We start from the raw sequence: 17,475 nt of genomic DNA, 5'->3' as shown, positions 1-17,475 counted from the left end.
GATGCTGGGTATATTTTATTATTCCTCTCCACTGTCGCTACATCCATGCTCAGTATGAGGGATTGCTGCAAAGTCTGCTGGGTTTCCTTAGATAGAAAAACTTTTTAACCAATTTGAATAAATAACTGAATCTGACTGCACTGTTCGATAGTAAGGATTAATTGGAATGTATGTACCTGACTTGAAATCTGTATGATTCAACTGAATTGACTCTGTAAAGTGCCTTGAGGCGACATGTGTTGTGAATTGGCACTATATAAATAACAGCGAATTGAATGAAATTGAATTGAATTATCTGTTTATATGAAAGAGTTGGAACGCCTGACTGCTAAATCAGTCGATCAATCAATTATTACAATTATTTTAATTGAAACTAACAACTCCAGCATTATGAGGAGGTTCAGATTTGAGCTAATGTGTAAATTTTTTCCAGACGGTTGTTGGCATTGATTAAATCCATTAGGACGGGGCTGCAGCAAATGCCTCACATCATCGGTTTCAAAACATTGGCTCCTGACCACAACTGTATGAGTTAGTAGGCCCTGAAAGCTAGGCTGTCTTTTGGAATCTCAAGTGTTCAAGTTTATTCTGAACAGTGAACACATCATACTAAGCACCAATAGGTCAAACTGACAACCAAAACTCTTCGGGGTGATTTTCATTATCAGTGAGGTGTTTAATATTGTAGTCAGATGAAACACAGAGAAGCTATTCAAATTAAATCCTGTGTTATCTACAATGTGGTTGAGATTGGGATTCAGGCTGCAAGAGAATGAGAGAGAGCAGAACGTTCGACAGATAACACGAAGACGTAGTATAAAAAAGTTGCTCTTTATCTTTTTAAACTTTCAACTTCTATCTGCCATAGGTTATGAAATTTGGAATTTCTGGAGGATTTGGTAAGTGACAAAACCCTATTTTACAGCAACTTCTCTTTAACACTGATCTTACCATCTCATAGACTCCTAATAGAAATAATTAATGACTACTTACAACAGGAAGGCTTTAAGAAAAATCTCAATGCTGTTCATAGATCTTCTTAAATTATTACTCTTAAAGACACGTTAGAATTGGCAAACACCATTATTAGCAGGTCAAGCTTTGCAATCTGGTAGGTTTCTCTCTTTTTCAAACTGTGGGCCCACATGGTTGAATGCACAGCAAACTTGTGAAGAGAATAGTGAATGGCACGATGCCAGCTATGCCATGACAAGGGAACAGAAAATGTAGCTCTTTGGAAAAGCTAACAAATAATTGAGTCAACTGTATGATAGTCATGACAGGACTGTAAAAATGTCTGCTTTAAAAACACTGAAATATGCAGTTAAGCTGTTACAAACATTCTTACCTCCTACTCCTGGTACTACATCTGATTCCTTATCTTCAGAGTTGAAATTAGGTACAGAATACATCACACCCAATTACAACAATGAGCTAAAATAGGCAACAAAGTTGGGCAGCCCATTTCTGTGTATCGATGTCCACAACAGCTTCTTTCAGTGGTAGGATAGAGACTCACTTGATTCTGTGTTAATAAAATGTAAAGATATTCCTGAAAGCTTGCTGAAAATCTGCTCATCAAGTACCACAGACATATTTTCTTCCTCCATGCAGCACAAGTGGGTGTACCAGCTCATCCAATCTAGCAGCTCCTCTTGGGCAACAATCATTCAAAATAAACACATGGGACTTTTAAAACAGTGATGCATGTGTGGACCATCTACAAAGTCAATTCCTGTTGTAGAAAACTGCAAAAGGTTTAGCGTGAATACAAAGGGGTGAACAAATTCAAGACAATTGGCAGCTACAAGATATTTTGGTGCTGTGGCTGATACCTGGGCTTTGATGTCAAGTTACAGTCTGCTGGTAAGATAATATCTTCTGAAACCGAAGGGGAAAAAAACCCTCTGAAACCAGCCTTTCTACAGCCGTTTTTTGTAGTAACCACATGAAAGAATGAATACGACAATTTTATGTACCAGACTCTTTGATATATAGACATACGGAGACGCTGCTGAAAACCTTTTGGTAAAATGCATAACAATTGGCAAAAAGTATGCCAAGGCGTTCAATTAAACATGCTTCTTTATTTTAGCAATCCTGGTTCCTCAGGAAGGCAGGAAGAGGACATTAAGGGAAAAAAACACTTATTTTAATCCAAAGTCATTCTTTGGTAATAGAAGAACCTTGAGAAATAACATCCCTAAACTCCCCCTACGGTCACCCAACACCTGCTTCTAGAGATTACACAAGCCATTAACTCCAACTAAAACACTGGGTGCAGCCAGCTTTCAGCCAAGCTTCTTACGAGTCTCCATTATGGCACAAACTGCCACTATAACAGTTTTCTTCCTCTGTTGCAGAAAGCAGCAAAGGCACAGCCACATTCAAGTGCTTGGATGTGACAAATGGGTCAATAACTCAAGAGGAAAAAAGGATTTAGGTAGGAGAGACGTAAAATGGACCCGTTATGTCTTTCACAGTCCACTGGGCTATAAAAATAAACCATTACAGCCATGTGACTTCACCATGAATGGGACAATGAATAGGATTAGCTTCATAAGTCATTAATCGGACTGTCTTCTGACCCTCCTTAATAATCAGCTGAGGATGCCCTAAAAAAGCTACATGGACAAACACTCTATGGCTGTTTATCAACTAACAGTTTGGATTTGTTGTGTAAACATTTTGTTTGTGAATAAACATCTTTATCCTTTTAATGGAAATATGCTACTATCACATATGACATGAAGAGAGAAGATATGTCTGTTTTAAACTCAGCATTGCCAGCTGTAGTATAAGACAGTTTTTTGCAATGCTGGAATAGCTAAACAAAAACACAGAATTAATACCAAGTCCCATTAATTAATCTATGAGTGAAAATATTGTCCAAAAGTTATGTCCTTTCTGCCATCCTGCTCTTAATAAACATAAAATGGGAGGTTAAAATAATGTTTGAAATGAAACCAAGATCATGTAAATGTGTTAAATACTGAGTAACCACATTTTAAAATTAAAGACCAAACATTAAGTAACAGATGAAGCAGTTTGTTCTGACAGAGCTCCACCAATAGAATACTAGATCACGTACATATTCTGATCATAACTAGAAGAAAAGCCATGGCTGTCTTATGGCGGTAACCCACAGCTGACTGACAGCTGTAAGAGGTGTGGGAGTGCTATGCTATGTCTAGCCATAGAAAAAAAAACCAACATGCACTGTTTCTTGATTGGCATTAGCAAAGAAGCTCAAACGTCAGTGGCACAATAGTTTCCATACTTAAGTTCTTCAAAATTTGAACATTCCTTGACACGGGAAACCAGAAAGTGGAGGTCCTTGGTTTTCCTAATATTTTTCCCTAGTGTAGTGGATATCATAATGGTTTTCAAGGAGTTTAGTGGGATTACACTAGGAAAAAATAAGAAAAAAATATTTTATGTAAACATTATTTGGTTTAGTCAAAGAAACAGGCTTACCTTGTAAATAAAATTATTTGAAAACTATGCTAAAAACCAGGTCAGCTTGTTCTTGGCTTGTTTCATTCTGAATCAGAATCAGAATCAGCTTTATTGCCAAGTTCGTACATACAAACAAGGAATTTGCCTCCGGTACACTTTGCTCTTTTGTTCTGTTTTTGCATTACAGAATATACAAATTTACAATTTACAATGTACAATATACAATGCAATATTCTGCATTACAGAATGTACAAATGTACAATTTACAATGTACAATATACACATATCTAATAAAAAAGGTGCATTTGCAACATCTGTATGCTGTTGTTCTGTACTCTATTGAATGTTCATCAGAGAAAGAGCCTGGGGGAAGAAACTGTCTCTGTGGCGGCTGGTTTTAGCGAACAGTGCTCTGTAGCGACGGCCTGAAGGTAAAACTCTAAACAGTTTATGTGCAGGGTGTGTGGGGTCGGCAGAGATTTTGGCAGCTCTTTTCTTGACCTTAGACCTGTATAAGTCCTGGATGGAGGGAAGGTCAGCCCCGATGATTCTCTCTGCAGTCCTGATTATTCGTTGCAGTCTGGACCTATCCTGTTTTGTGGATGAGCCAAACCTCATTGAGATGAAGACAGGACAGACTGAATGATGACCAACAGCTCCTGTGGAAGGTTGTACTTCTTGAGTTGCCTCAGGAAGTACAGTCTCTGCTGGGCCTTCTTTCGAACAGTGTCTATGTGTGAAGACCATCTCAGGTCCTCAGAGATGGTGGTTCCTAAGAACCTGAAGTGGTCCACGGCCGATACAGTGTTGATGAGGATGGTGAGGGGGGTGTATGGGGGTGGTGTTCTCCGAAAGTCCACCACCATTTCCACAGTCTTGAGTGGGTTCAGTTCAAGGTAGTTCTGACCGCACCAGTGTACCAGCCGATCCACCTGCTGTCTGTATGCAGACTCATCACCGTCCTGGATCAGTCCAATGACAGTGGTGTCATCTGCAAACTTCAGGAGTTTCACGGACGGGTCCGATGAGGTGCAGTCATTTGTGTACAGAGAGAAGAGGAGTGGGGATAGAACACACCCCTGGGGGGCACCAGTACTTATTGATCTGGATCGGGAGAAGATGCTCCCCAGTCTCACCTGCTGCTGTCGGTCTGTCAGGAAGCTGTTGATCCACTGACAGGTGGAGGCTGGGACGTTGAGCTGTGTGAGCTTCTGTTGGAGGATGTCTGGTATGATAGTGTTGAAGGCCGAGCTGAAGTCTACAAACAGGATCCTGGCGTACGTCCCTGGACGGTCGAGGTGTTGCAGGATGAAGTGTAGACCTAAGTTAACAGCATCATCTGCCGACCTGTTTGCTCGGTAAGCAAATTGCAGGGGGTCCAGCAGGGGGCCTGTGATGTCTTTCAGGTGCTTCAACACCAGCCGCTCAAAGGATTTCATGACCACAGACGTCAGGGCTACAGGCCTGTAGTCATTTAATCCTACGATGGTGGGTTTCTTGGGAACCGGGATGATGGTGGATCGTTTGAGGCAGGAGGGGACCTCACATTTCTCCAGTGACTTGTTGAAGATCCTTGTGAAGATCGGAGCGAGTTGATGTGCGCAGGCTTTCAGGCATGATGGGGAGACGTTATCAGGTCCTCCAGCTTTCTTTGTTTTCATGCGCTCAAAGACCTACTTACATTTTGTACCCATAAAGAGACTAATTCATGGCCCTTTAACTGTAGCGTATAATTTTTTCTCTTAATATTTAAGCATTCTGATTAATTATTTAGATAAATAATAAAAGCAATGCTCAGATTTGAAAGTTTTAGTTTGGGCAGCATTTTATCCGAGGTTCTGGGTCTTGTTTAAGTCCGCTGACTCTTTTGAAACACAGGAGATTATGACGTATTTTCAATCCCAATACAACTTTGAGTGCGGTAGATTTAGTTAATCCTAAAATGTTTCACTATGACCAACACATTTGTTTGTAGAGGAAGACTACAAACTGTTGGTCATCAAAGGTATTTACACAAAGCATGGACAAACGTAGATCTGTCAATCGGCCAATTATTGGATCAGAAAAAGTCAGGAATAAAAAGTTCTCAACTCCAAATGTGTGATTCACAGCACTTTTACTTTTACCAATTTCCGTAAAAAATAAAACCATGCAGTTGTTTACCCTCATTGGCACCATTATCCAAGTCCATACTAGTATGTGGTTACATAAACCATAAAATGTATTTGTCAAAACCTTCTTGAAATGTAAACCTTCTAAATATTCTTTAGATAATCTCAGATAAAAGAACTTTAAATGCACAATCAATAACAACATCCTGGTAGTATTAATAAAAACTGGATGAACAAAACATGATTATAAAGAAAATGTTACCTCAAACAAAAATTTGACCTGTTTTATTTATTAAGACAAATGCAAGACAGCCAAGGTTCCAGTAAAGTCTGAACAGTTAGGAGACCACAGTAGACTGAAGGATTCCAACAGCAAACGTCTTTTGGGAATAAACATATTATCGTTAGACATTTAAGCCAACTGTGTAAGCTCCACAGCAAGCCCATATCTGAGTCCTAATCTGTTGGATTTCTTTCAAATATTCCATCATCACTACTAAAAGACTACGCTTCCAAATACGGAGTAAATAATCTGTAAAAAGCAGTGACTATTATGTCAACCCAACTGCTACTCAGAAAGGGAGAGAAACAGCTCTATAAAAACACCCCACCATTTCTTACAAGAGTTGCTAAAATAAATGTTTGATCATTGAAAGATCTCAAAATCTCGGCACAAGCAAGTCACCTTCAGTCATTGAAGAAAGGACCAATATTCTCAGGATGAAATGAATTCTATGAAAGCAGCACGCTTAACTTGGCACACATTCTTCGGAGAAAAAAGGTCTTATCATTCAAGCATGACAAGCACAACAAGCAATGTGAAACTTTACGTAAGTGTTTTATAGCCACAGAGCTTTGTGCTGCAGTCTTTCTAGGTCAAATACCTCCCACTGGCCACTAATTAACTTGAGGAATGTCAATGAAGATCTGTGTTATTGGAACAACAGTTACCTGTGGCTACCAGTTCATGAAGCTTGGGAAATTTTGTTGTGCTGCCATTACGCACATGAAGAAGACATGTAAGGAGGGACTGAAGCCCAAAATAGATCTGAGGTGTCACCCAACACCAGCGCAACAAGGACCTCGCTGAGGTCTTCAGGAAGGTCCAATCAGACTCTTTCCTCCACCTGTGCAGGTGTTAGCCCTCCGATATTAACTAGATAGGAACACCCCGGCCTAGATATCTTGTTCTGTCAAACAGGACTTTTTTTCTTTTAAAAGACCAGGCTTGTTTTTTAAGTCCCTAGCTCTCAAAGATATGGAGCAGCCAGCTAGAGAATGCTCCAAAGCACGGCTAAAGTGCCTTCACTGATGGAATTGTTTGTAAATTGTGTAAACTAGATTTATGGTCGTTTGGTACAGGACTTTTCAAGGTAAGAAAAGATACAGTCTGCCACAGTAAAACAGAACATGTTGCCACCAGAGCAGAGCTTTCTCAGCAGTAAGGTCGGGAAGTGAATTACAGGTCCTTCTCAAAATATTAGCATATTGTGATAAAGTTCATTATTTTCCATAATGTCATGATGAAAATTTAACATTCATATATTTTAGATTCATTGCACACTAACTGAAATATTTCAGGTCTTTTATTGTCTTGATACGGATTATTTTGGCATACAGCTCATGAAAACCCAAAATTCCTATCTCACAAAATTAGCATATCATTAAAAGGGTTTCTAAACAAGCTATAAACCTAATCATCTGAATCAACGAGTTAATTCTAAACACCTGCAAAAGATTCCTGAGGCCTTTAAAACTCCCAGCCTGGTCCATCACTCAAAACCCCAATCATGACTGCCGACCTGACTGCTGTCCAGAAGGCCACTATTGACACCCTTAAGCAAGAGGATAAGACACAGAAAGAAATTTCTGAACGAATAGGCTGTTCCCAGAGTGCTGTATCAAGGCACCTCAGTGGGAAGTCTGTGGGAAGGAAAAAGTGTGGCAGAAAACGCTGCACAACGAGAAGAGGTGACCGGACCCTGAGGAAGATTGTGGAGAAGGGCCGATTCCAGACCTTGGTGGACCTGCGGAAGCAGTGGACTGAGTCTGGAGTAGAAACATCCAGAGCCACCGTGCACAGGCGTGTGCAGGGAATGGGCTACAGGTGCCGCATTCCCCAGGTCAAGCCACTTTTGAACCAGAAACAACGGCAGAAGCGCCTGACCTGGGCTACAGAGAAGCAGCACTGGATTGTTGCTCAGTGGTCCAAAGTACTTTTTTCGGATGAAAGCAAATTCTGCATGTCATTCGGAAATCAAGGTGCCAGAGTCTGAAGGAAGACTGGGGAGAAGGAAATGCCAAAATGCCAGAAGTCCAGTGTCAAGTACCCACAGTCAGTGATGGTCTGGGGTGCCGTGTCAGCTGCTGGTGTTGGTCCACTGTGTTTTATCAAGGGCAGGGTCAATGCAGCTAGCTATCAGGAGATTTTGGAGCACTTCATGCTTATAGAGAATCTGTGGGATATTGTGAAGAGAACGTTGAGAGACTCAAGACCCAACACTCTGGATGAGCTAAAGGCCGCTATCGAAGCATCCTGGGCCTCCATAAGACCTCAGCAGTGCCACAGGCTGATTGCCTCCATGCCACGCCGCATTGAAGCAGTCATTTCTTCAAAAGGATTCCCGACCAAGTATTGAGTGCATAACTGTACATGATTATTTGAAGGTTGACGTTTTTTGTATTAAAAACACTTTTCTTTTATTGGTCGGATGAAATATGCTAATTTTGTGAGATAGGAATTATGGGTTTTCATGAGCTGTATGCCAAAATCATCCGTATTAAGACAATAAAAGACTTGAAATATTTCAGTTAGTGTGCAATGAATCTAAAATATATGAATGTTAAATTTTCATCATGACATTATGGAAAATAATGAACTTTATCACAATATGCTAATATTTTGAGAAGGACCTGTAGGCGAGACTGCATGAGCAGAAACAGTGAGAAAAACAAAAAAACACAATGAGGTGAAAACTGCTGGACATCGTGCTTGTGACAAGAAGGATGGGAAAGGAGCCATTTACATCCAAGAAAAAAAACAAGAACAGAAAGTTTGCATGAAGTACAAAGATGTCCCAAGAAAACTAGAACAAAAAAACTTATTTTCAGATAAATCCTCCTAATTGACTTAGACATCCAGAAAATTGTTTGTGAGTGAAATTGTATGGTGTGAGTTGTGGTGATGTTTCTTGTCCATAGAGAGTGGTGCCATAACTCAAGTTACTCAAGAAAAGTATGGCATTTAAATATCCTCCAAGATCAACTTGTTCCTACAGCCCAGGTACAGTTGGTGATGACCTGAGTATTTCCCGACACACTGGAGCATCCTGTCACAATGCAAAAATTAGTATGAAGTGACTCAACAATCAGAACACTAAAATCTTAGACCTCTGGCCAAAAAACCTCTCAAAATCTTAAAACAATTAAGAAGCTGTGGTGGGTTCTCTAAAGGCAGATGGACATGCAACAGCCAAGACAATGTGATCAACTCAAAGCATAAACTGTATTTGGGCAGTAAGAGAACTAAATGGCTTGTCCTCAAAATTATTTTATTTGCAATTATCTTTTGCAATTATTATTTTTGCAAGTGTCACATAGTCATTAAACAAAGATTTACTGGTAAAAATTGCTGTTGAAACAAAGTCCCGAGAGAAAGTAGTCTGTTTTTAAGCTAAGTGTATACATGCATTTTGCCATCTGAGCTAAACAAGTTTCATTCCAGACATGAATGATGTCTGAGTCATTGCACAACATCTAAAACACTAGACGCTCATATCACTCAGGAGGAATGCACTGTGGGCCGGCTGCTAGTTTCCAGAATGAATACATTATCTTTGAAACTAAAGCCTTCAAACGTGCCACAGTGGGGCCAGGATACCTTCTAGTATCTTAAAGACTGCAAAGATGGTTGTCATCATAAGGAATGAGCTCAATGTCAAACAGTGCACACTGGGGCCGCACTCAGGCTAATCTCTAACCGAATAGTCACACTTAATGGAAAGAATCTGAGCAATCTATCAGCTCATAAGTTACAACAGGGGTAGACAATTCATTTTCTTGTTTGAATGACTACGATTGATGAGGGGCACCGGATCATTTGCTGAGGATAATTATTCCAACAATATAATAAACTTCCAATATTATTTATATAGAATGCTGGTTACAGTAGTCATCACAGCTGAACAATTAAATCTTGCTAACACCTTAAACTTTATATTATTTTACTGTAAGCAATTATGTTTTAGAAAAACTACTTACAAAACCTGAAATATGTGCAAGTCTCTGTATTTTGCTCTATGTTTAGTCTAAAGGTTCCCAGATATGGAGGACCAGCCCTGCCATAATTCAGTATATATGTAGAAAAAAATAAATAAGTAAATTTAAGTAATTAAGTAAATTTAATAAATAAATTAAATAATTACCGGGCCAACAAGTAGCTGGAAATATAAGTTAGTGTGCTATTGAATGCAACAAAATAATAAAACGGATTTATTCATTTAGGAAACCTTAAATGTTTGCGGACAGCGCTCAGAGTACGCCCAGCTGGGGACCGCACTAAAGCTGGGAGCCTTAACTAAAGTTGCACGCAACAACTGATGTTACAGTAGCTTGTTGCGCTGCTGTTAACGTTACAGAAAGAGTAGAAGAAGAAGAGCTGAGTGCGCCGCCTTGGACTGGGCTGATCCTGCCCGTGATGAAGGTTTGTTTGGTGGTAGGAAACGTTACTAGTGTTGTTAACATTCAAAAAATGGTAAAAACAAAGAAAATGGATTGGATGTGTTTTGTTTTACTAAAGGTGAGGACACAAATGCTAATAAACCAGGTTTTTATGAACGAACAGAACAGCAAATAGGAAGACAAGAGCACAATTCCCTAATTTGGGAAATTGGAGCTACAGTGTCAACAAGGATTCATCCAAAGTAAGATGTTTTAGAATTGATATTTCCTGAGTCAGTTATTAGTTGTTTTGCAAATTTATCAGAGTGATGTGTGAACTCAGGCTGAGGGGTGTTTTCCACTCAGTTTGGACATACGAACGTTACTGAAAGGAGTCAGAAACAGGGAAAGTGAATGAGGCAAGAACTACATGAACTGACAATGATGAGAAGGGAGAGAGAATCACCTGGTTAAAAGTGCAATTCTTCTGTTGTATGAGCTTGTAGCTCCAAGTAAAAATAGTGTTTTTTTTCTTTTTGCTAAATATGGCAATTTTGGTATTTCCTCAACTGAGGAAAATAGTTTAATAATTAAAGAAAAGTTAATATTTAAAGAATTATCCTAGTTTCCTAGTGTGTAAAAATATCCAACTACTAAGGGTATCTGAAACAAAAATCCTATTTTATTTGTTAGATTGTAATTTTTCAGTATGTTATACGCTGTAATGTTTTTATAGAGGTTTGTGATTAAATGATGTCTTTTTTAGAATAGTGAACGTCTAACAGAAAAGGAGAAAGAAAGAAAATAGAAAGACTGATAGAAAGAAGAGTAAAGGAGAGGGAGAGCAGGGAAAGAGCAGATGAGTGTTAGAAAAGGAAGAGAGCAAAGAGGACAGACATTACTACTGCTATTTATTTGTTTTCTTACTCTTAGGAAATGCTAACAACAGTGTGGATAGACTTTCCTGCTATTACACTTGATTTTTATATTTATTATTTTAATTATGAATAAATATTTTTAAATAAATGAAACTGTAACTGTGCCAATGTTTTCATTATATCTTGATAACATTTATTTCTTTTAATCTCTTAATCTCTTCATTTATTTTAATGGAAATGTCCCTGGATTTGATTTCAGAAAAAAGATTAAAACTATAACTGAAACTAGTCAGTCAGTCAGTCATTTTCTACCGCTTATTCCATAGTGGGTCGCGGGGAAGCTGGTGCCTATCTCCAGCAGTCTATGGGCGAGAGGCGGGGTACATCCTGGACAGGTTGCCAGTCCATCACAGGGCAACACACAAACCATGCATACATTCATTCACACACCTATGGGCAATTTAGAGTGACCAATTAACCTAACAGGCATGTCTTTGGACTGTGGGAGGAAGCCGGAACTGAAACTAATAAAAACTAAACTGAAACTAAGGATTTTCAAAGAATAAAAACTAAACTAAACTTGCAAACAAATGCTAAAAACTAATTAAAACTAAAATAGATTTGAAAATGTGAAGTCAAAACTAAATAAAAACTCATGAAAATTGCAAAACTATTAAAACCTTGGCGTGCAGACTGTGCATGTTTAATATGGGATCTTCTATTGGCCACTGATGCCTAGTATGGGCCAGCTGCTGGAATTGAGTGCTTTCACCAACTGTGCTTCACACTTAGATACTAATGCAGCATTAAAGTTACTTTTTTATACTCTGAGATTAAGAAATAAAAACATAAGATTGTAGAGTGATTAGAAAAATCTTAACATATCAGTACAAATAAGGTTATTCAGGTAAGACACATAATTAATTGCTTAAGATATTAAAGATCTAGTCACTAAAGACCAGTACGTAGACTCTTGATTAATTTCTATGCTACTTTATATTTTTAAAACTTATTTTCAGCTCTTCCGTCGGCTGCTAGAGTTCTGGTCACCCTAAGCTCAACCAGGTTCAATGTTTAACCCGAACATTTGTTTAACCTTTCACTCTGTGCCCTTCCTTTCAGTAAAGATATACATAATGTTCGAGTGTGACTGCACAGCGAAAAGCAGAGAGAAAAAAAAACAAGAGCACACAGGGAACCTGCTTTGTGTTGAAGACTTGTCTGAGTCTTTTTACGCCTCACTATCAGTCCAGCTCCTCCAGGGTACAGCTAAATCAGTCAGAACTACGTCACCTCCTCGACAACACCACAGTGGTAACGTGGCCACACCATGTTCACCACCACTTAGATAGTCATGGATGTTTGATTTAATCAGACCTGCCTATTGTCGCTATGGACAGATATGAGACCGTGGCAGTGACACGACCCCAGCCCAGCACACAAAAGCTGCCTCTGTGCAGAGACTGCACACAAACGCTGGCTGACAACACAAGACCTGGGGATGAAAGGTCTCTTCGGTGTTTGGTGACAGTTATTAACCTCTCCGCTGAAACCAAATACCTGTGGGCCCAGATAGCATTATCTTTTTGTGAGGCACATTAGGGGCCAGCCTGAAATTGCGGGCTTGGGCCTTGATCAACTCTCTGCCTCAGTTTTTATGCAATCACCTCCTCACCAAGGTGTAGCTTAGCACTCATGGAAAGCCACACTGAATCAGATGAAATGGAAAAGGAAAAGTTCAATCTCTGACAAGACTCTGGGTGATTCAATATGATCAGAATTGCATAAATCAAGGTCACACTAAGTCTCTCATAGAGACTTGTACAACACAGGGACATCGAGAAGAGGAAAAAATGGGGACGAAGGAAACTTCAAGTAAGAGAGAAGGTAGTTTTATTAAAAGAAAAGTGAGTTCAATATGGAAACTTTGAGGTTTAGACAAGAAAACACAAAAGCAGTTTCCCAGCAGAACAAATCTAATTTGTATTTTTTTTTTTTTTAACCTTCTCTGCAAAGTTGATCAATATTGCATTCCGAGGTACCTGGTGCACAGGTTGTTGATCTTGATAAACTAAAGAAAGCAACAATGCTGCATGCACTAAAGGAATACAGATCCAAAAGTAGTGTGTAACAGCCAAGAGAAGAGGCCTACTCGGTCAATCAGAAGCTCTAAATTGCCTCCAAATATGCATGTTTACCCCAGGACAAACTCTTGACCTCTTTCGGGTCAATTCCTAACAGCCAGGTGACAGATAGCTGTCAAGACACTCGTTAATCCTGCAGAATAGGCTGAAAAACAACAAGAGCTTGGTGTAATTTGAAACTAAACCCAGAGCAGTTTGTTTGGGGACCTGGATTTCCCACCTGAATTTGTCTCATATTCCAGCACTTCTCATGGACACCCATTGACAACTGAAATTTATATGCAATAGGAGAGCATGAATCATAACTAAATGGCTTTAAAGCAATCGTGTACATACAGATTATACCTGTTTCTTTCCATGAGCAGAGGCTAAACAATCATAATAATGCTGCGCAGTGAATGACACCGACGTTGCCAGGTTACAGTAAAAACATCCCTTTAAGTATAAGCAACAAAACAAAAACAAGGCAGTCTACAACTTCCCTGAGACACGTCTTGCAGGCTGACAACACAACCCACAACTTCCATTTCCGGGCTCATTTAAAATGTTCGTCTCATCTTTGTCTCAGCTAACTAAGCCATAAGAGAGGGCATCAACACAGACCTTACCAACAGCCTCTGAGATGAGGACGGCTGTGAGCAGGCTCCTTCAGGTGCACATGAAATTCATTTTAAACCCATCAGAGGACAGGTGTGTTTATACTCGGCAGGTGTCCTCAGTAGGCATGCAAGCTCTCACCACAAAGATTACACTGATCTAAATATGGCTTTGTGCTAACACACACAGGAGGCTCATCAAAGCTGTGATGTCAGAGGGCAGAGGCGGAGCTTACGGGCCACAGGTCAGGTGCGTGCTCACTGCGAAGGTGTGACCGCACTAAAGCTGTCCTCGGTGTCTAAGCATTCACTGAACGTTTCCATGTTTTGTTATGCTACAAAGCTCATTTTATGTGTTTTATTTTAAGTTGTAACCACCTGAGATGTGGATCTCTCCAGCTCCTCAAGAGTTGGTCTACATTATCACTTTCTGTTTTTCATGGTTACTTTGCAATTTTTTTTTTTTTTTTTTTTAGACAACACAAAATATCTGGCAATTTTCCTCAGTCATCTCAGAATTAATTATAGGCAAGTACAACAAAAATTAAAATACATTACATGTATCACAACTGAACAGCCACATTTTTTCTTTCAAAATTAATCAGAATGTTTTTAAGTATAATAAAAAATAGGATAAGATTTAAAGTAACAATCTTTTCTTTCTTTTCTCTTTTCTTTAGAAATAAAACTACTACATCTATCAGGAACCTACAGCAACATTTTTCCCTAAAACTCAGTGTTTGTATTGAGCTCACAGAAATTAGTTGTGTCGTAGCCTTTGAGGGAGCACGAGGAATCAGAACTGTACAAAGTAGCGTGTCTCTAAACAAAATGAAACCATATTCTAAGTGCTAATGTATATAAATTTGCAACAATTAATGTGTTACATTTAAAGCAAAAAGGTGAAAAAGCTTATCATTATCATTTGTCATTTTACTGTTGCCACGGTTTACATTTTAACTGTTGACTATTGCTTTTGTGCAGCAGCAGCGTTTATTTTCAGATTTCTTTTCCAGATCAGGCTCAACCCCAAAATTATATCCATAAACACCAAAGATGCTGATTAGCAGCTGGCTTGTCTATCAACGTATTTGTGTTAGAAAAACACTAAAAGCATATTATTACTTCAGTTAATAGGAAAACAATTACAGATAAATCCACCACAAGGCAGCAGTAAAAATAGCACCTTCCATGCTCTGCAAGATAAACGTCCGCTGTTTATTTTTTTCCGAGTCTGGTTTCTGATGGCAGAGCAAGATAGCATCTATTTGATGACAAGTGAGGCAGAGAAAATATTCTAAATATATCTCTCAAATAATCTAAATGAGACATGTTGTTGAACTGGAATGTCTCCATGTCACCTTTTGGAAACTATAAAGTGAAAACTCAGCTAGCTTCTTCTACATACAGGTCCTTCTCAAAATATTAGCATATTGTGATAAAGTTCATTATTTTCCATAATGTCATGATTAAAATTTAACATTCATATATTTTAGATACATTGCACACTAACTGAAATATTTCAGGTCTTTTATTGTCTTAATACAGATGATTTTGGCATACAGCTCATGAAAACCCAAAATTCCTATCTCACAAAATTAGCATATTTCATCCGACCAATAAAAGAAAAGTGTTTTTAATACAAAAAACGTCAACCTTCAAATAATCATGTACAGTTATGCACTCAATACTTGGTCGGGAATCCTTTTGCAGAAATGACTGCTTCAATGCGACGTGGCATGGAGGCAATCAGCCTGTGGCACTGCTGAGGTCTTATGGAGGCCCAGGATGCTTCGATAGCGGCCTTTAGCTCATCCAGAGTGTTGGGTCTTGAGTCTCTCAACGTTCTCTTCACAATATCCCACAGATTCTCTATGGGGTTCAGGTCAGGAGAGTTGGCAGGCCAATTGAGCACAGTGCTACCATGGTCAGTAAACCATTTACCAGTGGTTTTGGCACTGTGAGCAGATGCCAGGTCGTGCTGAAAAATGAAATCTTCATCCCCATAAAGCTTTTCAGCAGATGGAAGCATGAAGTGCTCCAAAATCTCCTGATAGCTAGCTGCATTGACCCTGCCCTTGATAAAACACAGTGGACCAACACCAGCAGCTGACACGGCACCCCAGACCATCACTGACTGTGGGTACTTGACACTGGACTTCTGGCATTTCCTTCTCCCCAGTCTTCCTCCAGACTCTGGCACCTTGATTTCCGAATGACATGCAGAATTTGCTTTCATCCGAAAAAAGTACTTTGGACCACTGAGCAACAGTCCAGTGCTGCTTCTCTGTAGCCCAGGTCAGGCGCTTCTGCCGTTGTTTCTGGTTCAAAAGTGGCTTGACCTGGGGAATGCGGCACCTGTAGCCCATTTCCTGCACACGCCTGTGCACGGTGGCTCTGGATGTTTCTACTCCAGACTCAGTCCACTGCTTCCGCAGGTCAGCCCTTCTCCACAATCTTCCTCAGGGTCCGGTCACCTCTTCTCGTTGTGCAGCATTTTCTGCCACACTTTTTCCTTCCCACAGACTTCCCACTGAGGTGCCTTGATACAGCACTCTGGGAACAGCCTATTCGTTCAGAAATTTCTTTCTGTGTCTTATCCTCTTGCTTGAGGGTGTCAATAGTGGCCTTCTGGACAGCAGTCAGGTCGGCAGTCTTACCCATGATTGGGGTTTTGAGTGATGAACCAGGTTGAGAGTTTTAAAGGCCTCAGGAATCTTTTGCAGGTGTTTAGAGTTAACTTGTTGATTCAGATGATTATGTTCATAGCTCGTTTAGAGACCCTTTTAATGATATGCTAATTTTGTGAGATAGGAATTTTGGGTTTTCATGAGCTGTATGGCAAAATCATCCGTATTAAGACAATAAAAGACCTGAAATATTTCAGTTAGTGTGCAATGAATCTAAAATATATGAATGTTAAATTTTCATCATGACATTATGGAAAATAATTAACTTTATCACAATATGCTAATATTTTGAGAAGGACCTGTATATATGCTTATCCTCAGCTAACTGTGCTCACATATACTCCATCTATATGTCAAATAACACAAAAAGCTCCTTCCTTTTCTATATTTACTTCCTTGTGTTATTTACCAACAGATCAACCCATAAAATGACATCACAGCTAATAATGATTTCAAGTTGATAGGTTAACTTACAAGGAAGTCAGCCAAAGTTTGCTGATTAAATCCTGCATTTATAACCAGGAAATTTTTAGATACATTTGCCACAAAGTTGACATAAAAACTGTTGTGCTGGGAATATGGCTACACCTCCTTTTAAAGCTATCTCTAAGGAAGAAAGGTAAAGCAGACAAGTGTTCTCCTTTACATGACAGCATGACAGGAGTGCAGACACAAAGAGATATGGTAAATTTAAACAACTCATTTGATGGCACTTTGATCAAAAAACAGCCATAAGAGTTTGCTTCTCTAAAAAGATCTGATTAAATATCCCTCTACTGAGCCACATCCAGTCCAATTTCATCTCCCCATTTGGAGAATCAAAAGCGGGGTCGGCAAATAAACGTTTTAAAAAACGGCTAAAAAACGCCCTCCATCACAATGGCCTGTATTCAATGTTGGTTAAAGCTAGAATAAAAAAAGCCAACAGGGTGACATTT

General features: G+C 39.3%; 1 protein-coding gene across 1 annotated transcript in view; it reads right to left on the bottom strand.

The window, feature by feature from the left end:
- LOC124866544 (A-kinase anchor protein 13) overlaps positions 1–6,280 on the bottom strand; it is a 129,839-nt gene extending 123,559 nt beyond the window's left edge. Inside the window, exon 1 of the mRNA XM_047362372.1 lies at positions 6,256–6,280. Within this exon, the coding sequence (XP_047218328.1) occupies positions 6,256–6,265 (10 nt within the window). The 5' untranslated portion in view covers positions 6,266–6,280. The remainder of the gene's footprint in view (positions 1–6,255) is intronic.
- Positions 6,281–17,475: the final 11,195 nt, after the last annotated feature.

The sequence above is a fragment of the Girardinichthys multiradiatus genome, chromosome 4, assembly GCF_021462225.1.
Source record: "Girardinichthys multiradiatus isolate DD_20200921_A chromosome 4, DD_fGirMul_XY1, whole genome shotgun sequence".
Taxonomy (NCBI): Eukaryota; Metazoa; Chordata; class Actinopteri; order Cyprinodontiformes; family Goodeidae; genus Girardinichthys; species Girardinichthys multiradiatus.
The sequence above is the reverse complement of the archived record's forward strand: the minus strand, read 5'-3'. Positions and strand labels throughout refer to the sequence as shown.